A 23,907-nucleotide genomic window follows, 5' to 3' on the forward strand; every position below is an offset into this window, starting at 1 on the left:
CCTTGAGCGAAGCTCGATGTTTGCTCCTGACCGCGTGGAGCCCAAGCAGGCCACGCGGTCTGAGCTGGATACATTACACATGGATTCTCTATTGGCATTATGGATCCTCTATTGGCAATTATGTACTCCATTATCCCCTATGGGCAAGCAACCTCTCCATTATTCCCTATGTGCAGTCATGGATTCTCTATTGTCAATTTTGGATTGTCTATTGACAGTTATGTACTGCACTATCCCCTCTGGGCAAGGGGATACTCTCCATTATTCTCTATGGGCACTCATGTATCCCCTGTGGGCAATCGCTGTCCTTAGTTTTAGTACATCCCCCAGAAAAGCAATACAGCTCATATAACAATCTGTGTGGCATAAGGTTATGTAACTCTACCCCATGACAAGAAATCTACATTTACAAGTCAGATCTCCTGTGTTCTGTGCTTTGGTAGTTCCAGTCCAGATAAGCATAGCCCCTTGGCAATTGCACTTTGGGTTCCACAAGGATCTGTTACATTTCATCTATGTGAAACCACTGCTTGAGATCATTCAACGATATGGGACGAAGTGCCATAATTATCCTGAATCACATCTGGTGGAAGTGGAACCTACATGTTTGGTAGCACTATATCATATACCTGACGAAGGGAGCTTTTACTCTGGAAAGCATATACCCCGGAATTCTTCTTTGTATTCCTGGTCTCTAAGGTGTTTCTGGAGTAGAATCTAGCTGTGGCTCAAGTGGTTAAGACGCTGAACTGCAGGCTGTGGAAGGTCAGTACAGCAGTTCGAGACCTGGGTGCCGCATGATGGAGTGAGTTCCCATCTCTAGTTCCAGCTCCTGCCATCCTAGCAGTTCGAAAGCAAGAAATTGCAAGTAGATAAATAGGTACCACTTTGGTGGGAAGGGAACAGCGTTCCGTTCGCCTTGGTGTTTAGTCATGCCGGCCACATGACCACGGAAACGTCTTTCGACAGCGGCTCTTCAGCTTTGGAACGGAGATGAGCACCGCAACCCTAGAGTCCGCTTCGACTGGCTTTCGAACAAGGGAACCTTTACCTAACACAACCACTCTCTGTGAAACTATCTTAGTGAGGGAGGTAGAATGGCCATCGTTTTCAGCTCCGACGGATTGAGAGCATATTCAAGGTTTACCCTGTGGCTGGAAGGGAGATGTTGAATTATACGGCCCACCCACCCCAGAGAGGTAATGGAATAACTCTGCACAGTCCTGCACTAACAAAGCATCTTCCATATGCACCTTTTCCTTCATGCAGTTTCCTCTCTTATCCCCGGTGAGCTCCCCATTTTCCATTTCCAACAGCAAGCAAAGCTACCAACCCCAGCCAAAGTTTTCCTCTCAACCAAATCAGCTGCCTTATCCTAAACAAAGCGAAATCCCACCCTCTTGCCTGCTTCTGATTCGCCGCCCACAATCAAGCGGGCGAAAGGGAAACGGGTCTCTCGAGGCGGTTCTTTCGAGGGCCAAAGTCCTTCACTAGGGACGGAGATGGGAGGAGATGAAAGTTTGGGCGGACGTGGAGTTTGAGGCTGCACGCAATGGGGATGGCAACGTGAGAGGCGGGGCGTTCGCTATAAACACAGCCGGGGTAGTGACGTGTGAGTCTCGGGACCGGAAGTAGGGGCGCTCTACAATGGCGGGAATGTCGGCTGCGGGAGGACGCCAGCAGCTGATGCGAGACCTGGATAACGTGAGTGTAGAAAATGCCTTAAAGCCTGCTCCTGGCATATGTTGTGCATGCATGGGTTTGTGACCAATCTCTATAAAAAGGGGGGGGGGGGGGAGTGAAAGGAGTTGCAGAATCGTTTGATTTTGCTGAGTGCTTTGTTGGATAAAGGCTGGTGGGTGTGGCTTCTATTGGGTATGTAAAGTCATGTTACTTTTTAGTTTTAAACATGTGATAAGGTTCCTGTAAGATGTACAGGGCATATGCTCAAGTATGTTAAAAAAATCTTTTGGGAAGTGTGTATGGCTCAGTGGTAGAGAATGAGCTTTACATGCAGAATGAGCTTTACATGCAGAATGAGCTTTACATGCAGAATGAGCTTTACATGCAGAATGAGCTTTACATGCAGAATGAGCTTTACATGCAGAATGAGCTTTACATGCAGAATGAGCTTTACATGCAGAATGAGCTTTACATGCAGAATGAGCTTTACATGCAGAATGAGCTTTACATGCAGTGGTAAAGAATGAGCTTTACATGCAGGTTCGATACTTGGTGTTTCCTGTTGGAAAGTCTGGGTAGTAAGTGATGTGAAAGATTTTAGCCTGAGACCCTGGAGAGTTGCTTTCAGTCAGAGTAGGTAATAGTGCCTTTGACAGATCAGTGGTCTGGTTAGGTATAAGGTAGGCTCATATGTGGTGTTCTGATTTTAAGCTCTGCAGTTACTGTATTGTGTGGAGGGGGGTCAAGATGGGTAGTTGTGTTAGTCTGTCTGTAGTTGTAGAAAAAAGTAAGAGTCCAGTAGCACCTTAAAGACTAATAAAATCATGAAAGCTCATACCCTGCCACAAATGTTGTTAGTCTAGGCTTTACTTGACTCTTGCCCTTTTCAGCTCTGTTGCGTGTGTGGGGTTCACGTGACTGATGTTTTGTGGTGTCTGCATGTACAACTCCAACTGAGTTAACAAGGAGTTAGAATTGTTAGAAAGATGCTGAAGAGTTTTCCAAAGCTAAGCTGTGAATTCAGCCTTATTGTAAGTTTGAGTCTTGAGGTTCTCTGTGCGCCTGCATCTTTAGCTTCTCTTTTAAGTGTATGGTATCTTGTGAGCAGAGTAGTTTGGAAATATTCTCACTTCAAAGCTGAGCAATTTCAACTTGTATTTTACAAGAGAGTGATGAAGGTATAATGTAGGCTTTTATGTGCAGTGGTTTTCCTAGATATGGTTTTCCTAGATATGATAATGTTTGTCTGTTCTACTGATCCAGAGGTCTAACTAAATGCCATAAAAGTTTAGGTGACGCCTTCTAAGTCTAGCCCCCTTGGCTGTTTCTAGGGCTAGACTAGACATTCCTTTATAATCCTTTTATGCTGCATTTGAATTTTTCAGTGATAGACTCTAATAAGAATGCTGAGGAATACTCTGTGTAGACAGGGTAGATGGCTTAAATTTATGGAGATGGAGTTCTAGTTTTGTTAAAGGTGGGTAGCTCTTAAAAACATGAAAAGAACCATTGTAACACTTTGTAAGGTTAAAAATTGGCATGCTTAGTGTAGTTGCACCCAAGCTAGTTTAAAATGCAAATGCTCTAGGTAGAACTTGCTTATGTGCAGCTACGCAGATATAGGCAATGTTGGCCTGCCACCACAGTCTTCACTGTCCAGTAACAATTGCCCCACCTTCATTAATTTTGACTGTTCCGCTGTCAGCACTGATGGATTCAGTTCACATCACATGACTGTTGGGGCAGTGCTGTAACACACGTGTAAATGTAGCCAGTTTAGAGGTTCATCTTTTCTTCCTAATGTGAAGTTTCTTAGTTACCTGTACCAAATACCATGTTGTTAAATTTATTTCAGGGGTCTCTGGAGATAACACAAAGCATGGAGGATGACCCTCTACTTGAAGCCCCACTTCCACCTCATGCATTGCATTCCTGGTTGTGTCCAAAGTTCTATGCTATACCTACAGTCTGCTTTGCAAATATTTTGTTGCTGATACATGTAAGTTGTTATAATCCCTCTCTCTAGCCATCTACTGTGTGGGTGCAGGTTAGTATTTCCTCAGTTCCTTGGATAGTTTGTCTTGAATGAGTTTGTTTCAAATGACATTGGACAATCAAGACTTCTCTCTGCATGACAATACTGTGTATTCCTAAAGCACCTAAACACTAGGTATTACTCTTGGGCTGGATCCAACCAGTTTCCAACTAGTTTTTCTTATGCTACAAAATGCATGCGGGGGATCCCTTTTGACTACCAAAGAAGTTTGCACTGGAGATCATGGGACCTGCATGGATGGGGGTTACAATATGGAAGGAAACTGCATGAAATCTAATTAAAAAAATGACTAGCTTCTGTTTTGTTCCTTGGTCACAGTAAAATGTTAAGAGTAGGATGGGGTGGGGGGAACTGGCTTATTTGCAAGCATGTGTCTGCATAGGTATATCTCATGGTTGCTTCCTAATGGATTTAAGGCCGCCTAATGCGATGGTTCAAGTGGTTAAGATGCTGAACTGCAGATCAGAAGGTCGGTAATTCAGCAGTTCGAAACCCGAGTGTCGCATGACGGAGTGAGCTCCCGTCTCTGGTCCCAGCTCCTGCCAACCTAGCAGTTCGAAAGCAAGAAATTGCAAATAGATAGGTACTGCTTCGGTGAGAAGGTAACAGTGTTCCGTGTGCCTCGGCATCTAGTCATGCCAGCCACATGACCACAGAAACATCTTTGGACAGCGCTGGCTCTTTGGCTTGGAAACGGAGATGAGCACCGCATCCCTAGAGTCGGATTTGACTGGCTTTCAAGCAAGGGAAACCTAATGCCAGGCTAGCCCGATCTCAGAAGCTAAGTAGGATTGGCTGCGGTCAATATTTAAATGGGGGACCACTAAGGAATACCAGGATTGCAATGCAGAGGCAGACAATAGCAAACCACCTCTGAATGTCTCTTACCTTGAAAACCCCACAGGGTTGCCTTAAGTAACCTGTGACTTGATGGCAAAAAAAAGGGTTTGAACTGCAGCAGTTCAGGACCCAACAGTGTAATTGAAATGAACTGGTAAAGATGGGTCATAGTTTCACAAGGCAACCTGAGTAGAATCTGATTTAATATAGAGATTATTGGGTACACTGAAATGTTTAGGCCGAGCATTAAAATTCTAATGCTTTGGGTTTTTTTCCTTCCTAGGTTGCCTTTGTCATTCTGGCTTTCTTAGCAGGTATGTTCTGTTCTTATCCCGATGCAAGTGGAGATATGTGTCCCAGAAGTTACACATATCCACTTAAAGTGCAAACCACTGTAATGACTGCCAAGGTAATTCTCTGGCTTCTGTATGTGTTCCTTGAGCTATGTGTTCACTACCACCACAGTAAGGCCAGGCGCAGAGGCTATCTCTTAATCTACCAAAACACAAGGCATCTGAAGAGGCTTCCACTGCTAATTCAGTCTGCAGGTGAGCCTGAATTTATCATGCTTTTTCATTTGTCAGCTATTAAATATGAATAGACTGACATGGGTTGAATATGTAACATAAGCTGTTCCGCTGGAGTTATGCTATGGTCTTGTAGTGTTTCACTTGACTCCCTTAAAGTGAAACTTACAAAAGCAGTCGAGGGCTGCAGGTTGTGTCTAAATACATAGCCAGCAGGCACACTGGTATAGGGCAGTGAGAATTAGATATATAGATGAATACCTAAATAATGTGTGTCTGGGCTGCTCCTGGTCCAATAGGCTTTTTGCCACAGGCCAAGAGCCCTTTGTGTTTTTCCTTTTGGCTTATGTCCAAGGACTTGAGCATCTGGCCTCACTCAAGCTCACAACATGCCAGGGGAGAACAAAACTCTGCCCAGAAGGAGTTCAGCTGTTAACTTTCTGTCAGTATGATGTTCTTTCATGCGGTGTTAGCTGGTTGTAAGCATCACATAGCTGGTCTGCAAAAAGGTCAATAAGTCACTAGTTAGTACCACTTCAGTGGGAAGGTAACAGCATTCAGTGCGCCTTGGTGTTTAGTCATGCCAGCCACATGACCATGGAAATGTCTTCGGACAGCGCTAGCTCTTCGGCTTTGAAACGGAGATGAGCACCGCAACCCTAGAGTCGGATTCGACTGGCTTTAGAGCAAGGGAACCTTTACCTTTAATAGTTACCAATGAGGTCATGCTTGTCTCACCATGCTGCAACTTACCATTGCCCCTTTTGACAATTGGCCTTTAGAGGAGAACAAATCTGTGAGTAAACAGTGCTCATCTTTAGCTTGCTTGCCTCGGGATAGTTTCTTTGCACTGGGCTTAACCTTGTGCAAGAGGAAGGAAGGGGTCTTGAAAAGCACAATGAAAGCAAGGTATTGAGGTTTTAGTAAGGGCTGAAGTCCTTGCAGGACAGCCTGATGTGTGTTGCTGGGAGACGGTGTAGGAAGACAGCAGGACTGACTCCTTTTCCCTAGACTGCTCTGGCTTGTCTTGATTTCGGAAGTTGTAACAGTCATGCACTGAATTCCTTCTGTCTATCATAAATCATAACTGATTAACAAGCATAAACCTTGAGAATCTCACTGCAGCAAAAAAGATGTTCCCATTCAGTAAGGTATGTACATTAAGAGTAAAAATGTTTGAAATAATAATTTATACATCAGATAATCATCCTTGCATTGATCCACATAACAAGTTCTTGAGATTTAACTTATCAGTTTAATTTGGACCAGTGATAATGTGAAAGTAGCCACATTCTGTGTGATTCTCTTACTGTCTGCAAACAGAAGCCTATTCTTGTGAAGTAAATCATACAGCAGGAAAGAACATCCTAGTCACACTCAAAGATCTAAGACTCCAGTCCTGAGCACAGTTGCTTAGGAGTAGACCTCATTGAACTCAGTGGGACTATTAAGCATAGATAGGATTGAGCTACATTTTGTTTAGGATAAATGCATAAAAGATACTGCAGAATTCTGTTCATGCTGTAGTTTAGTTATAGACGCTTGTTGGTTGGGTTCTTTATTGTCAAGGCTTTGCATATGATATTGCAGAAAGTGTTGGCAGAAATCTGGTATAGGCTTTATTGAGCTCTGTAATATCTGGGCTTACGCATACATTCACCTCTTCAACTAGACCATGACTGTGTCCAGTTTATTACAAGACACATTCCTTGTTGAGCAGCACCAATTAACTAATTTAGATTTAGTTTTTAACTTGTTTAGCAGTAGCTTCTTTAAACTGCTAAATCTATATCCTCCACTTTGCAAGGCAGCTTTCTAAATTTCAGCAAAAAGAGACACAATAGAACAGCTTAAATCCAGCGATACAAAGCAATGTGTAATATCAGTTGATTAAAAAAATTGTAAGAGTGGCAGCCATAAAGCTTCTCAGAGGGCAGAAAGAATGAAACATGACTAAAATTGCCACCCAGCTACCACCATGACAATTGATTTTTGCAGAATTTACTTCATACATAATTTTCCAGGTTATAGATCATTGTTAAGAATTGGCCACTAGGTAGAGCTCTGGAGATGAGGAACAATCTTGGTTTCAAAGTAGGGCTCACAGCTAGAGACTTTTGATTATCTGAATTCACAGAAAAATCCTTCTCTAATTCTTAATTATTCAAGTATGTGAAGCAGCTGACAAATTTTCGAGCACCCTTGTGAAGTAGACATGCACTGGGCTTTTAAGTAATGTCAGAGTGTTCTTGATAGGGCAAGATCAGATTTGCCTAAAACTGAGAGAACATCAAGCAGGATTGATTTAGCTGTTTACCATCATCATGTTCTGGTTATCAGTTTCTTTCCAGAACAGTAACTGACATACATTACCTACTTATCCTGAGGGTGTCATATTCCTTAAGCAAGCAAGAACTTAGTATAAATTTTAGATATGAATTGGAGTCGGGCAGAGTTATAGAAATGCAGATTAAAGCTTTGTGCCTTAACATTTCTAGTTATTGATCTCTATATAAGTATAAGCTAGGACAAAGTTGGAGGAAGTGTATATCTAATGGTAGGGTTCAGAAAATTGAAAACGAATAGACGATCTGTATGTTTAGGTAATCCCTCAGCCAAGTATGCTGGTATTTTAAATGCAGGTGCTGATTATTTGTACACACATGAATGCACACATTTGTTTGTGACACAATTCCAGGTACCATTGTTGTGTTTGGTAATACTCCAGAAGAAAATAACACTGGTAATTTCTGTTAGTGGGATCCACTACTGCATGCATGTCCATCAAAAAGTTCAGTCTAATGACCTCTCGATTTATATGCAATGGCACTAGTGATTTGTTAGGAAAGGAATCCCGCTCTTTCATCTCTCCTGCAAGGACAAAGGTATCTCCAGTCAAGTGAATGGGCTGTGCATGCAGCATTTTTTTAGAGGGAACATGTGCAGCTTGTACACCTGTTCATTCGACAGCTAGATGTGACACAATTCATACGGCTTTTCTGTGTGTAAATGTGAATACTGGAGCAATTTAAAAAAAAATAACCAGATGGTTTGTCTTTCCTCCTGTAGGTAATGCGGGTTTACTTCTGATACTGTCAGTGCAACATTCCTTTCCTGATCACAATAAATTGTACCTCTGCTTCATCTTGGCAATCTTGACTGTGGAGCTGATTTGTTCGTTGATATGCCTGGTTATCTACACAGGTGAGAACTTGGGGCATGGCCTTGCTTTTTTGTAAACCACATTGTTACCTTGCTTTCTGAGATGCATTACTTAGGACTTTGTCCAGTCCTTTCTCAAAGGAGCTCAGGGTAGCATACATTAGTCTCTCCACCTCCATTTTTTTCTCAGAACAACCCAGTGAGGCTGGGAGTGAGTACGTCTGTGTCTGGCTCAAGGTCACATGACCCTCTGGGGAATTTGAACCTGAGTGTCCTAGCTGAACATTTTAGATAGTACACTAGGTGGCCTTTCCAGGTTGTTATCTCTTGTACTTCTGAGCACTAGAAAGCAAATAGCATAACTTCGAAGCTATTTGACTCTGTGATCTTGGTCTCTATGGTTGGTACTTATTCTCTACTATGTTAATAAATTCCAAATTATACATCTTTAATCAACACCAGAAAGGATCAAAGATGTCGAAGTTTACTTAAATATGTAGCTTTGTACTACTAAGAATTAAATACCCCAGTGATAAATCCCAAGCCCAAATTGATTTACTGACAATAAAGTTCTGTTTTAAAGTCTGTTTCCCCTTCTTAAAAGCTTGGGAGTTGAATGGCTTACACAGGATGTAGAATCCCAACTGTTGATACTGAAATTCCACAATTGACACTGAGATCCAGCTCTGAGGAAGACCAGCTGTTTAGAGAGGTCTCTTCCCTGGCACTAAAATGCAGCTGCATCTTTGCCCAGGTAGTAAAAGTACTTTCATCTTTGAACATCGCTTCTCAGCCTTTTGGCTTTTATCAAATGTGAACATATGATAGTAGCAGTGGGAAAGAGAAAATGGGCTGCTGTCAGAAGTTGCCTGATCAAATCAGAATTCATTCATTTAAGAAGTGTATATGCTGCTACTCCAGAGACCTGCTTGAAGCAGCTGGTTAAAATTCAAGTGCAACATGATGCAGGCTGTATACTAAAAAGTGCCTGGGTCTGTTTAATTGTGGGGTGGGAACTAAAATGGTCAAATGTGACAGTACTGACAGAGGCAAGAAGAATGTGAATTTTAATACAGAATGTGAATTTTAATACAATCTCTCCTGTATAATAAAGCTGTTTTGGTGTGACTCCTGGACACACTCCCACAGCCTTTGGCCCGCTTGGCTGCCACTCTTGCGGACTCCCAATCCCCTGGCTGCATTGCCTCGCTGCATTGGCTCCCCCCCCCCACGGAGCCAGCAGCCAGCGTCTCGCTCTCAGTCTGGAGGGAGCCAGTGAAGGGGATGGATGCTCCGCTGAGGGAGCAGCAACCCCTCCACAGGGGAGAAGGCGGCAGACCTAGCAAGTGGCAGCAAGCAGGGGAAGCACTCACCTTCGCTGCCCCTCGCGGCCCCTCTCCCTTGGCTACAAGGCTGGCACTTTGTCAGGGTGATAGCTCTGTGGGATGTACTGCAGAGAAGGCTGCGCAGTGCCTTTCAAAGGCTCCCCTGCCTTCTTTCAGCAGCGGCAGCATTGCCAGGATGGGTCTGGCCTAGAGGAAATGAGCTGCGGCTCCTGGAAAGCCGGACTCTCTCTTGGCTCCTGTGTGGGACTAACTGTCCCCTCAGTGGCTGTCGGTAGGCAACCAACTTCTGTCAGTAAAAAAACAAAGGACTTTCAGCATAACCCCCGCCCACTGCCAGCTTCGCCACTTTCCTGTCAGAATAAACTTAAAACAGCTCTCTCTCTGTTTTCGCTTTACCATGGCTGGCTGGCTAATGTGGTGGGCCAGCAACCATCAAACCATTCTCTTCAATCCCCTACTGTGCAGCTGCCCTTCCCCTAGGGTTGCCAGTCTCCAGGTGGGACCTGGAGATCTCCTGCTGTTACGATTGATCTCCAGATGACAGAGATCAGTTCCCCTGGATAAAATGGCTGCTTTGGAGGGTAGACCCTATGGCATTATCCCCTGCTGAGTTCTTCCATCTCCCCCCCCAATGCTGCCCTCCACAGGATCCACCCCCCAAATCTCCAGGTATTTCCCTAATCAGAGCTGCCAACTGTACTTTCTCTTCAGTGCCTGTTGCCAGGCAACCAGGTTCTGTCAGTAAAAGGCCCTTTCCACACCTATTTTGGCCTTTGGGAGAAAACTCATTGGGGCCAGTCCTGATAGAGTTGCCAACTCCAGGTGGGAAATTCCTGGAGATTTGAGGGATGGAACTTGGAGAGGGTAAGGTTTGAGGAGGGGTGGGACCTCAGACAGGTACAATGCAATAGACTCTATTCTCCAACCCAGCCATTCACTCATGGGGAACCATTGTTGCCAATCTCCAGGTGGGGGCTGGAGATCACTCAGAATTACGACTGCTCTCTGTGGGGGGGAGATGGAAAGCTGAAGCCAGGGGGCAGATAACGGTAGGTTGACGGTTGACTGGGAGGGAGATAGGGTTGCCAACTCCAGGTTGGGAAATTCCTGGAGAGGTGGAGCCTGGAGAGTGTGAGGTTTGAGGAGGGGTGGGACCTCAGACAGGTGCAATGCCATAGACCCCACCCTCCAAACCAGCCATTTCCTCATGGGGAACCATTGTTGCCAATCTTCAGGGGAGGGATGGCGATCACGCAGAATTACAACTGCTCTTCAGATGGCAGAGATCAGTTCCCCTGGAAAAAATGGTGGACTCTGTCATCATACCCTGCTGAGGTCGCCACAGCAAATTGATGCTAAGTGCCCAAGGCTGCGGCACTCTCCCAGAGCCTCTTTCTAGAGCTTGTTGTATTTATTTCCACAACGAGCCTTGTTCCTAGTGTTAAATATTGCAGAGAAAGAACGAGAGGGATAAAGAATGTGAATCTTAACACAATCTTAAGTATTGTAGAGAAAGAATGGGGACGTGGCACTGATTCTAGAGGAGGTGATAGCATTGGCTTTCTGTGGTACCAGTAGAAAATAAGTGCAGCCGTGCTGGATCACAACATATAGTGCAGTAACCTGTTTTCATACAGTGGCCAATCAGAATCCCCCTGCAAAGCCTAAAAGCAGGGCAGAAAGGCTCCCATTGTTGCCTGGTCCAGCAACGGTATTGAAGGGTGCTGCCTCTAGACATGGATGTGTTAACAAAATTGATATGTGACTGTGAGGAACCCTTCTCAGGTAAAGGGAACCTCAGGAGCCCAAACCTTTCCCGACAGGTATGAAAGAATGGCACCAATAGCAGGGTTTAAAAATGAAATAAGAGGAAAGATTTATTCTTAATGAAATGCAGGGAAATGGGGAAAAGGTTTTATGAGAGCAAACAGTTGGCAACCAGCAAGTGCCCGCTACAAACACTATTAACAATGTTTAGGCTTTCCCAAACTCAGGAAGAACTAATAAAATTATAAACCCCATCAGAAGGTTCCTTACAATAAGCAGGCAGTTGTGATACTAGTGAATTTATACCACCATTAAACCAGGGTTCCCCTGGTTAGGCTCTGAATCCCAACTAGTCCCTGTGTGAGTGGATGTCTTTCTCTTTTTTAACCTGGGTCTGACCTTTTACTCTGACAAATCCCTTCAGCAGAGTCTGCTTTGCCCCTCTCTCTGGGACATCCTGCCACTGTCTCCCAGATTGAGTGTTTTCTCTCTGAAGGCAGCCACTCAAAAGGCCCCCTCCTCCATTAGATTCACTCTCTCCAAAAAGAAGCCCTCCAACCACCCTTCCAACTGTCAGCTCTCCTTCCCCCCAGCCCCCTGCTGGATCCTTCCGTTGTCCTGGAGGCGACTCACCAATCAGAGTGAGCCTCTGCTACTACCTCCCCTCAGAGTGGTTTCATCACAGTGACATCTTGCATTAAAGCATGCACACTCTCTCTAATTTAAGATGGGAGCTTGAGTACTGAGGTGCCGTGTTTTTTTAAAAGTAGCTGAGATGCTGTTTGTTGGCAATCCAGTGAAATTTTGTCCCCATTCCTTTTGTGCAGGTACATGAATACCTGCATTAAGCCTCAGATTACCCTGTGTTGGGTTCATTACTAGATTACTAGATTATCACAGCAAACAGATGTGGCGAATATAATGGCACCAATTGCATGCTGCAGATGGCAATGCTTTGTGAAGGCAAGAATTATGGGCCCTATTCTACAGTCAGTGGTGAAGAGCTGCCTCTTGTTAACAGGCTATGAATGGAGACTTCTTCCCATAACTGAATGAGTGCATAGGATGGCACCACTATAATACGAGCAAATTTGTGCTTCTGTGGCTGTCCAGTATTCTTGGCATAGGACATCTAGGGAATTTTCCAGAATTCATGGTAATCATAATAAGCATTAAATAGTTTAAGGGTGTTCAGAGTGCTTCATGAGTACTTGTGATAATCCCAAGACCAGCTCCGTAAGGTCACTTGGTCTTTCAACATCACTAATGATGTAGGCTTGAGGGGTGTTGTGGCTGAAGAAGGTAGTGAGTTGGATTTTGCATCCTTCAATAGTGCAGGCATTGCTTTGACCTCGATAGCCCAGGCAAGCCCAATCTCATCAGATCTCAGAAGCTAAGCAGGGCCAACCCTGGCAAGTATTTGGATGAGAGACCTCCAAAGAATACCAGGGCTGGGAGGCAGAGGCAGGCTATGAAGCCACTTCTCCAAAGTCCTCCATGTTCCAGTAGGAATCACCAGAGGTCACCATGACTTTCAAGCACAAACAAATGCAAAAAATACCCACCCACCCCAGTAGTGCAGGTGTTTGGGTCCTATGTAAGTAGTGAGTTGGAATTTGCATCCTTCGATAGTGTATTATGTAATCAGAGCGGAATTAAATGTGCCATTTATGGACTGATACTTTTATGTTTGAAACATTGAATCAGTTGACCCATTCCCAGTTGCATCTATAGACAGCTTCTGAAACTAAGGTCCCAGGGGAGGGACGGATCGGGGCCACAGCAAACGGGCGCAATCTCACTGCAACATCTGGGAAGCGGCGCACGCCCGTCTCTGATCTGTCCCTAACCCCAGAAACCCCGCAGCAAAAAAGAACCACTGACAGAGGTGGTCTTCCCTGAATGGCCGTGGGATCGCCGGCGTGTCCTTCTGCCGGCACATCCCCGGCTCCTGGCCGAACTGCGCATGCAGACGCATGCGCAGCCGGCTGCCTCGGTCTCCCGACTGTGGCTTCCTCCCCGGCATCTGATCGGGCCGGGGAGCAACGGCGCCGCGGCTCAGGGGATCCGTGTGATCCCGCTGCAGCGTGTCTATTTTGGTGCGGCTTCCAAAAGCCGCACTTTGGGCGTGCATTCCCCCCCGCCCCGTGTGGCAGGGGCCAATGTTTCTTACCTTTCTATTATCTCAACAGTAATTCACTTAGCTGTGCCTTGCACTAATGAATTAAATTTAAGCTCTGTTGAAAATCAGTGAAGAACTGCATTGTAAAGGAAGTTATAGGTTTGCTATAATCTGTTATTCTGTGTAGTAGTTTTGATTTTAGCCCTTTGTAGCATATGGTAGCTGTAAAGTGTTCAACACCTTAAGGAAAATATCTGTTTAATAACAGTAAAATGTAGAGTGCCTGTGTATTGTTGATGTTAAAGGTGCTTATCAGTTCCCACCCTTTACTATGTATAGATAATTCTTTCAGAAGTTAGGGTCTACGTTCATACTTGGGTGGGCCTTTTTTTGGACATTGTCAGTTTGGAGAGCCAGTGTCAGACTAGAATCAGATACCCAGTTTTGCTTTTGTTTGCACACTCTCCATGGAAGCTTGCTGGGTGATCCTGGTCCAGTCACACATTCTCAGCCTAACCTACCTCACAGGGTTGTTGTGCAGGCAGAATGATGAAGAGAACAACGTAAACCATTTTAGGTCCCCACTGTGAACAAAGGTGGGCTATAAATGAGGTAAACAAAACAGTAGCTGAATCAGCAGGTCAAAAATCCTTTACACATCCTTTAAATATGTTTCATAGTACAGAAAGATTATACATCTGGTTTGATACCCAGTAGCTGAATCTTAACTTCAGTTGATTAACTCATGAATAGTATATAAATATTTTAATCTGGTTTTAGAACAGTTATTTCTCTTACTGTCTCGTTCCACGAGATAAGGTTGTCAAAATGAAGCTGTTTCGCTGATTCAGCTGTGGAACGAGGATCCATATGGATTCTTTGGTGTTTCTTCCTCCCCATGGAGGCCACTCTAGTTACCGGGCTTTATTGTGTAGCCAGGAGATACACAGGAGATAAACAATAGAAGGTGCTCTTTAATCCTGAATTAAAATGAATCCATGGGAGAGTCCGGTTAAACCGGAGCGGAGAGGATAAAAGTAGAAAGATAAAAAAGAGCAAGCTGATTTCCAAAAGGCATCCAGTGGCCAGCCACCATCTTTCCCCTATGCCCATTCGACAATGACATTTGATCTCAGTACATAGCGCCAGTCCTATCAACTCTACCAGGAAGATCAGAACAGCTTTACATTTCCCTCCTTCTCTCAGATTCCTCTCAGGAGATAACAAATAAAGTAGCTAAATTTTGCCTTCGGGCATGTGGGAAATGCATGCAGCTGATGGAGTCTTAATAATAACCTCCCTGTCTCCGTCCCTTCACAATCAGCACTCAATCTTATATTTTATTCTATATTTTAATTTTATTATTTTTATCCTTATCACTGATCTTGTATCAAAATAAACTTTGAACCGAACAGTTCTTTCTCCAGCCACTTGTCTAATGTCACAAACTTACTAGTCATTAAGGTGCTACAGGGCTCTGGTCCTATCCTTGAAACATCCTAACTAGTCCTAAAAGGTCTGGACTGTATGGTGAAGCATCTTTCTGTAGCGTCATGTTAAACAAGTTAAGGAATGAGTTTCCTGTGATCTTCCAATACCACCCACCTACCGAACTTCTATTGAAACTGTCCCTTTGACTCTGTTGGGACACCTGTTGGTCTTCAGTGTCTTTGGCTGCATGTGCTGAGGTAATCTGATCAGGCCGATAACTGAATTTGAGATGGATGATGACTTCTGTGAGCCATTCTTGCCTTGATTACTTTACTGCTTGCTGACAGGACTACTTCAGCTATTCCTCTGATCAGTCATGCCAAACTGCTTGCGCACAGCAGGTGGCCTAGTGAGGCAATTCTGGAAGGGATTGGAAGAAACCCATTCACAGGGAGATGCTGACAGAGTAAATGAAAATAAAACATTGTGTTGGATGGTGGAACTTCTTAAAAAGAACCTGCACCCAGATCTGTACTGCAGTCTGACTGAGTTTGTAAAGACAATCCGTATTAGTTTAAAGAGCCATACACAGAAATGAGTAGTTCATTTATTGCTTTAAACAGTCTCAACATAGTTTCTCTACACAGAGAGGTCAGAACTGACCCTAAGGGAATAACAGACATTTCTAATCTGTACTATTCTATTCTCCTACAATAACAGTCATTTTTTCTAGTGTTAATTTCCTTGTGCCCTTTTATTTGAGGCACTCAAATGACATTGCTGCTAATCCCCAATTTAAGCGAATGCGGAGGAATGCAGCACCTGAGGTGTTTCCTCTCCACCTCCATCCCAACATAACAAACCTATCACATGTTTTGACCTGGGCTACAAGTCCTCTGTAGAACAGAACGAGAACAATCTGTACAAAAGTTTCAGCATGTTGTATCAATATCAAACTATTCCTGAGTAGCTTTTTCCTTTTTTGAATTATAGTGAAAGTGAGCAACTTTAACCGGGCGAAACCCAGACCTGACATCATAGAAGAAGAAAAGATGTATGCGTATCCTAGTCGCATTACCTCAGAAGTTGGATTTAGGTAACATCCACTGTTCATGCTTCAGTTACACCCTGTGTATAACACCCAGCATCACTGGATGTCAATTGTGGCTGCACAGTTACTAAAGGAATAGCAGTTTGTTTCTCTGATTAGTTGGGTATTGTCAAAGCAAATGATTTGCCAGGCACACTTGAGCTACAGTTGATGGTCTGATAGAGCTTAGCTGTACATATCTCCTGGGTTCAGATGTGGCTTCTGACTTTGGAACTTTATATGTAGTACTGTATTGCCATTTTAAGCATTATCTCAAACGATCCAGGCTTATGCTCTTCTCTCGTTACCCCTTACATTCAGAATTATGCTGTATTGGTATGGAACTAAGAGCTTGCAGTGTCACAAGAGTCTTTAATCTAATATTGAAGGACAGTTAAATCTCTAAGAATGATTAATCCATTTCTGGAATTAATTGGTAGCCCTAGAACTGCTTTATCTTTAAATGTAAAAGGCATCTTTCTGTGAGCTGATGAGATAAGCTGCTACCAGGTTTTCTTGATCAGCCATTCAAGCTGTACATCAAATGCAAATAGGGCGCTTCTCAACTAAGAACATGTTGTCCAGAAAAGGACCAGATAAATAAGTTAATGTTTTTCATATGTCTGTATCCAGAAGACTTAGAAAGAGTGATAGCCCTAATTTTGTTCTGTTACCTTTTTTTTGTAGCATAGAGCTGGATTTTGATGTTGCTTATACTCGGAATAATGAACATTTGGTGATGTTCAGTCTCTTGGAAACCTAGCCCACCACCTCAGCCTAGAGCTCCAATTTAAGTTAATGTATTATTTGTGAGAGAGGGAAAGGGAAACTTGCAGTGAGAAAACCTGTGTACGTAACAGGCACAGAGGGCTATGGCCTGAGGTGACAATTTTATTGATGACTACTTGGCTCCAGTGAATACAACAGCAATTAATATTTCTGGTAAAAAAATGCATAGTATTGCACAACTGCAAGTGTGTGAGGAAGAATGTTTGTCAGTCTGAGCCTAGGAAAAGGAATGCTGCTTCTGACCTGACCTGGTAAAGCAGTCAAGTTGCTTATTTGTAGCCAGTCTGCAAGCCCTGCCTGTTGGAGCTTGGTGCCATTTTCCCGTTTCATCTGTCATCTTTTCTCCTCCCTCTCCACTTAACAGCTGGTGAGAAAGTTTCCTAGAGTTCCCCAAATCCATATGATGTCTGACAGGAGCAGGCAGGCTTTGTGTGCAGAAATGAATCTTTTCCTGTGTGTAGGAAGTTGTGATTTCCTTAGGAGGTCTTGTGCATAGGGGGGGAAATGGTTGCCTCCCCCTCCCCCCATGAATTGCTACAGAAGGGAGGGCAGCTACCCCGATCTGTTCACTTTAAGCAGGGAATCTCTGGAGTGGCAGAAACTGATCAGCCGTTCCCCTTTCCTCAGCTGGAGGAGGAGGAGGAGGAAGCAGTCCTTGGGGCAGCAGCTGACTTTCATCAAGCTGTGCTGTCAGTAGTTAAAACTTAATGAACACAAGTCCCAACAGTTGCTTAACTTGCCATTCATATTGTGTTTTGTGTCCAGAACATTCATAACAGCCACAGTCCTGTAGTTTTCCAGAAGCTGACTGTGCTGATAGTATCGTCTTATGTCTGCAGATGGGCTTATAGGAAGGCAACATTTTAGCAGCTTTCCTGTAGTTATATGCAGTTGATGAGGAGGCTTGCTTCTTGCTTGCACGGCTATAGTTCAGTTCAGTTTATTTTGATATAAAATCAGCTTAAAACCTTGTCACATACAATACTAGGATCAGCAAATGGATGTAAACCTTGTCACATACAATACTAGGATCATCAAATGGATTTAAAGATGTGATTATAGTCCAGCCTTGTTTAAGGACTTAACCATCTGCTTATGTATAGTGCATGCCCTCATACAAAATAGTGACATTGTGAGTTATTGCTGAAGAAAGATTGGAGAGAAGCAAGGAGATGTGGAACTGTTCTGATCTTCCTGGGGAGTTTACTAACACTGGTGTGACATATTGTGAGTGAATGTCACTATAGTAGGAGCAGTACAATATTACATGCTCTACATTTGGCCAGGGACACACCTGTTGTGTATGACAAATACAGAGGTATCTGCCTTCCAGAAAGGCTGAGGGCAGAGTGTTGGTGCATGCCAGAGTAAATATTCTTCGGTATGTAGGGACTCTGCTTTCCAGAAAGGCTGAGGGCAGAGCGTTGGTGCATGCCAGAGTAAATATTCTTTGGTATGTAGGGAATTCTGGTGCTGTTAAATCTGCCAGCAAGAAAGGTTTTTGAAAAGGTATGTTACTGTAGGATGCCACTGCAGCCAGGCCCTATCATACTGAAGGGTCAGGTCCCAAATCTGTTGCTTTTCTTTGGCTTTCTGAAAGTCTAGATGTAATAGGGCTAAAGGGTGAGAAACCATACTCTTGCAATTTTCCTTCAATAGTTCTCAGCCAATTTGAGCCATGGTTATCTCTAAGAATAAGAGGGGTAAGCTCCTGAGAGTTACAGTTTAATTTTAACCAGTAAGTGGTTATCTTGAACCCACATGTGTGCCTCAAGTGAAACTATCCCTGCCTCCAGCCTGAGGAGAGCATTTGGTATACATCAAGGGACTCCAAATATTGACCACAAAAACTTGGATTGTGCTTCCAAGGGGTGAAGAGCTTTGTAACGACAAAGCTGGGAGCCATACATTAGTTGGGCAGTCGCCTCCCCCTGGAAAACCTTGATTGCTGCAGGGATATAGGAAGCCCCTTTTCTCAAGAAGAATCTCAGAATGGCTGAGGTCGTTCTGAGGGCATTCTCAGCCATATGCAGTGCTTGGGCTCTCCATGACCCTGTTGATTGAAGAAGAAGAGATTGGATTTATACCCCGCCCTTCACTACCCAAAGGAGTCTCAGAGCGGCTTACAAACTCCTTTCCCTCCCCACAATAGACACCCTGTGAGGTAGGTGGGGCTGAGAGAGCTCTGACAGAAACTGCTCTTTTTCAAGAACAGCAGTGCCAGCAGGTGCAAGTTGAGGAGTGGGGAACCCAGTTCTCCCAGATTATAGTCCGCGCACTTAACCACTACACCAACCTGGAGGACTATAGACCTAAATATTTATTTATTTGATTAAACCTCCACCATGGAGTTAATATAGAAGTTAAAAAGTCGGGGTGCCAAAATACATTTCTGTTTTATTCCTTTTGCCAGTGGGACCCTACCAGACAGGTGGCCCTGGGGGCTGCATCTTACCCTAAGAGAATTACTTTCATGTAGCATGTGAATAAATACATATACTCTTTTATCAATTGTAGAGTTCTCAAGCTTAACCTATAGCCTGTGTCTGGGGATACTATCAAAGGCAGCTTTGAAATCAACAAAAGCGGCATATAGTGCCCCTTGTGGCCTAGAGCTCTATGCCTCTGCTAAATGATGCAGTATCGAACATTGATCTGTGGCTGAGTGACCAACACTAAAACCCGCCTACTCCTCTATTAATATATTTTTTTGGTCCATGCAGTCCCAGAGTTTCCAATACAAGTGTCTGGAATAAAGCTTGCTAACCACACTAAGAAAGCTAATTGGGCAGTAATTTGAAGGGTCTGTCCTTTCTCCTGTCTTAAATATTGGGACAATGACAGCCAAGCCCAGTCCCTGGGGATCTGGGCTGAGTGGTCAATGTGTGTGAAAAGCACAGCCAATGTTGCTGCTCGCCAGTCGATATCGGTTTTCATCAATTCCAGGGAGATTATATCGCTTCCGGGAGCTTTCCCTGGATTCCGCAGCATTACTAGTTTTTTTAAGCTTGGGCGCCATAACAGGAGATCTCCTAAAAGGTGGTCTTGAAGGTATGTTAGAATGGAAACAACCCTAAACTCTTCTTGCACGGCTATATTCAGTTACAGGTCCAGGATTCCTCATATGTAATTTGTATGCAGTTACATTTTATGTAGACATTATTCTGAATGTACATGGTGTAACCACCGGTAGCATTCATTATACAATGCTTATGTTACAGCCTTAAGTATATAGCGTTTGCTTCCTTTATAGGTGCTGTCCCATTTTGGCAGTTAGCAAGTACCACACTGTAGGCCCACCGCATGAATAGGATGGAAATGTCAGACTTTGAAAAGCCATTGTAGTTACATTCTCATGACTTCGTAGATGTACTCACTGAGAAGAGCTGATCAGTAAATGGGTCTTAATGGGTCTTGGAGGTTCTGCTTACCCTTTTGGTCCCATGTCAGTTTCTGGGGTAGATGATGAGATTGAACGAAAGAAATCTGGGTTTGGCTCTCTGCTGGAAAATCAGTTTGCTAGTTCCTGTCACATGGGAATTATCCAGGATGACTGCTTGGTGATGCAAGGACCTCTCCTCTGCAAAGTTATCCATACAAGCTTGCATCTATATAGTTATCCAAGGTAGGCTTTCTGGTGATGTGAAAAAAACCCCAACTGTGTATTGTACAGACTAGCATTAAGATGAATTGTTTCTAAAGTTTGTCATATTCTACCTTAATATCCATATCTATTGCAAGGTACAGCTATTCTGTTTTTTTTCATGAGCTCTATGCAAAGAAGGGCTAGGGATATAGGAGTAGGAAGAAACCTATTGGTAAAGGAAGCTTATAACTTGGTTTGAATTTTCTGCCTTTCAGGGAAACATCAGTGTTGGAAGAAATAGTTGAAAAACAAGGAGACGTGATAGAATACCTTCAGCGGCATAATGCTCTACTCAGCAAGAGACTGCTGGCATTAACATCCCAACAGGCCAGAAGTTAGTGGTGTCCCAGAAACAGTGCAAGAACATTATGAGAAATGCAGCACCAATATAGGCACTAAATGAGAGCAGTAAATGCTTTGTATGCAAGTTGAACAGCAGCATTCCCGGTTCTTCACCAGTTGGAGGTATTCTGGCTTTTTCCTAAAGCTTCTGGATATTGACATGAATTTTGAAGGGTTTCCTAAAATTCCTGCAGTGTGTAAAACCAACATTAGCTAACGGAAAACCTCTTGAGTTTCTCAAGTTCAAACTGATGCAGACTGCCAAAGATCTTCATTCGGTGTTTTATGAAACAAATTTGTGGCAAACCTCCTCACTCCTAGAGTGTCAGAACAGTGCTCAGTTTTTGTTCATTTGTATAATAATCAGTAGCTCATCGTGTAAAATGTTTTATAAAGGGATTGAGGATGATTACAGTGTCTGTGCTAAAACTGGTATGGATGAAGACCCCCGGACAGTGACTGACTCTCATAGGATAGGCTGCTGAGCAGAGGCCCAATACCCTAATGGCAGTGTTGCCACTCGAACTGTGCTGACTTGCTGAAGTTCTGTCCATATGTGCGCTAGTTACACAGCCTTGTGAGGTTAGAGGTGGATGACCCAAAAGGGAATGAACACTACACACATGCAAGTGAGATGGAGCAGAGGAGTGAAAGCTTGTAAGGAAATAGATGCTCAGATATTTCATATGCCAGTAACACATGCAGTTTATCTCAACTGCCTGGTTATTCCTCTTTATGTCTTCAAAACAGGGGGTTACTACGCATAATTAAGGGAAGGTATCGATGTATGTTTTAAGGACATGCATATTAGCAACCAGTATACAAATGCTTGCTCCCTCTGTTGATGACTTGGTATGGAAACTCCAAGAGGTATTTCACCTTATATGAACAATGTTTTAAATATCTCTAAATTTTTGAAACAAAACCACTTGTGATGTGTCCCGTAAATGGGATACATTTACACACCTTTCAGCTTACTGCATATTTGGGTTGTACATGCTTCAGTTATGCTACAATGTAAAATTCACTACATGCAGTATGGAATCCTACCATTACAGCTACTACTTTTTTTTTTAGTTTATGGTAATACCTAATCATTGCCAATTCTTAATGTTAGTATTTTTATCCCAAAGCCAAGTGGTTCATAATCAAGGAATTTATAGGTGCTTATTAGCCTTGAATGTCTAATCTCTGGATTTGTGAATTCAGCAGAAGTGCCTCTGGGACATGTTCTGCTCTCAAGTTAGTTCTCCATCCAGTCATCATCAGCTGTCTGTGTGGTGTACTTTTGGCTGCCAAGACTCGTGTGTATACCCTATCCAGTATTTCTGTGGGAAGGCATATATTGAAAAGAGGGTTCTCTGATTAAATATGGGCTGTGGTCATCCTTAGGAAGAACAAAGGCATGCTACCCTGTTATACTTGATCTGAGCTGACTATTAATGCACTGCTTCTCATTGAGCAGAGCATTCAGTATTGTTCAAAGGAAGCAAAAGCAAACTGGAATTGACTGCTTCTAACATGTCTGTTACTTTTTAGCAGTGTATTAAACACAGCTGGGATTTTATAGGGAAGAAGAACAAACATGGATAACTTTATTTTTAAAGCACACTCAGGTTTTGATATGATTTATGTGGAACTTGTTCTTGTTCTTTGTTTTGTAATAAACACAGTGAAATAATAAATTCAATATCTTGCTTGACTGTATTTGTTAGAGTCCTTGCATCTGAAGCACAAGGGCCTTTTAGCTGTAGTAAACCTGTGTATTGATCTTGTGGCTCAACAGAGTAACTTTCTGCTAGATGTCCAATCCTATTAGAAAGCTAACATCCACTTGAAAGCGTTTTCCATCATATAATGCTCAGTATTTCCATGGTTATAGACAGGTCTAACATGACCAATTATTGGTTGCTATAGTGTATTATCTCTAAGTAGTTATCCAGTCAAGTATTATAATGGAACACTAGGAATCCATACAAGAATTGCTAGTATTACATAGAGCCATCTAACTAGATTGCAGTACATGGTCATATCTTTATTTGTTAGCACTTTCAATCATAATTAACCCGATTGATTTTAGAAATTAGACTTGGAGACTTGGTTTTGGTTATAGAAACTAATTTTATCCCAATCATCTTTCCTAGTGTAGCAGTTGGAACAGAATCCTTATTTCTGAATTAAATTTATTCTGTGTTGTGGCTTGAGAACTAGAGGTTCCTTAAGGAGAATTCTCCTGTTTTGTCTTGCATGAGGCCTAGTTTCTCTTCTGGAAATACCTCTTCCTGGGTGTCTTTCTTCAGGTTGAACTCCGTCCAGAAGGAAGGAGGGAAGAAAGGGATGGGTATCTGAACCAGAGATTTTCCAATATGTCCTGATTCAAATTCTAATCCCATTGACTCCAAACTAAGTTTTGGATGAACGGGGGGGGTGGAGACCAGTGTTCCTTCTAAGCTGAGTTAGTGTGAGCTAGCTCACAGTTTTTTAGCCTCTGGCTCACACGTTTTTGTCTCAGCTCAGGAACGATGGCTCCAGAGCAAACTAATTTATGCAGCAGCCAAATCTCCTGCTCACAACTTTAATGCCAGTAGCTCACAAAGTAGAATTTTTGCTCACAGGGCTCCACAGCTTAGAGGGAACATTGGTGGAGACTCAAGATCAGTGGTGATCCTCTGCAGATTGCTGTTTCCTCGGGCTGCTGGGAAGATCTATTCCTGGAACTTTGTGTATCTCCCTTGCCATTCTACTGCTAACCCACTCCACAACTGAGAGTGCATTATGCCTACGATGGGGGGGGGGGGTACTACTTTTCTTCCACAGCAAGAGTTACATTTAGAGAATGAGAACCGTAGGTAGTTCTGTGATTCCCCCTCATTTCTATTTAACATTCAAGAACCCACTCTGGTTGAAAGCAGTAACGAGGAGTCCACAGAAATGCATCTCCCACATCCATGTATAACTGTGGGGAATTCCCCTATCCTTCACATAACCCTGGAGCTAGGAAAGTTATTTATTTTCTCTTCACTGGGGAACCCAAAGCGGGTTACATCATTGTTCTCCATTTTATCTTTGCAACTATTCTTTGAGGTAAGGTAGACTGAGTGTGACT

General features: G+C 43.3%; 1 protein-coding gene across 1 annotated transcript; it reads left to right on the forward strand.

The window, feature by feature from the left end:
* The first annotated feature begins 1,595 nt into the window (after positions 1 to 1,595).
* On the forward strand, positions 1,596 to 22,485 carry TMEM192 (transmembrane protein 192). The gene is made up of 6 exons (XM_015418912.1): positions 1,596 to 1,704; positions 3,539 to 3,682; positions 4,863 to 5,127; positions 8,176 to 8,310; positions 15,928 to 16,030; positions 20,675 to 22,485. The coding sequence occupies exons 1-6, from the start codon at positions 1,648 to 1,650 to the stop codon at positions 20,796 to 20,798; spliced, it is 828 nt and encodes a 275-aa protein (XP_015274398.1). The 5' UTR covers positions 1,596 to 1,647; the 3' UTR covers positions 20,799 to 22,485.
* Positions 22,486 to 23,907: the final 1,422 nt, after the last annotated feature.

The sequence above is a fragment of the Gekko japonicus genome, unplaced genomic scaffold (assembly GCF_001447785.1).
Source record: "Gekko japonicus isolate JY-2015 unplaced genomic scaffold, Gekko_japonicus_V1.1 scaffold2200, whole genome shotgun sequence".
NCBI lineage: Eukaryota > Metazoa > Chordata > Lepidosauria > Squamata > Gekkonidae > Gekko > Gekko japonicus.

What these genes read in the sequence shown, in the direction of transcription:
- TMEM192 (XM_015418912.1), top strand. Translation starts at nt 1,648, where the DNA reads ATGGCGGGAATGTCGGCTGCGGGAGGACGCCAGCAGCTGATGCGAGAC. An exon ending in TGATGCGAGACCTGGATAAC is followed by an intron (nt 1,705 to 3,538) that starts GTGAGTGTAGAA and finishes AATTTATTTCAG; the next exon opens with GGGTCTCTGGAGATAACACA. An exon ending in ACCTCAGAAGTTGGATTTAG is followed by an intron (nt 16,031 to 20,674) that starts GTAACATCCACT and finishes TCTGCCTTTCAG; the next exon opens with GGAAACATCAGTGTTGGAAG.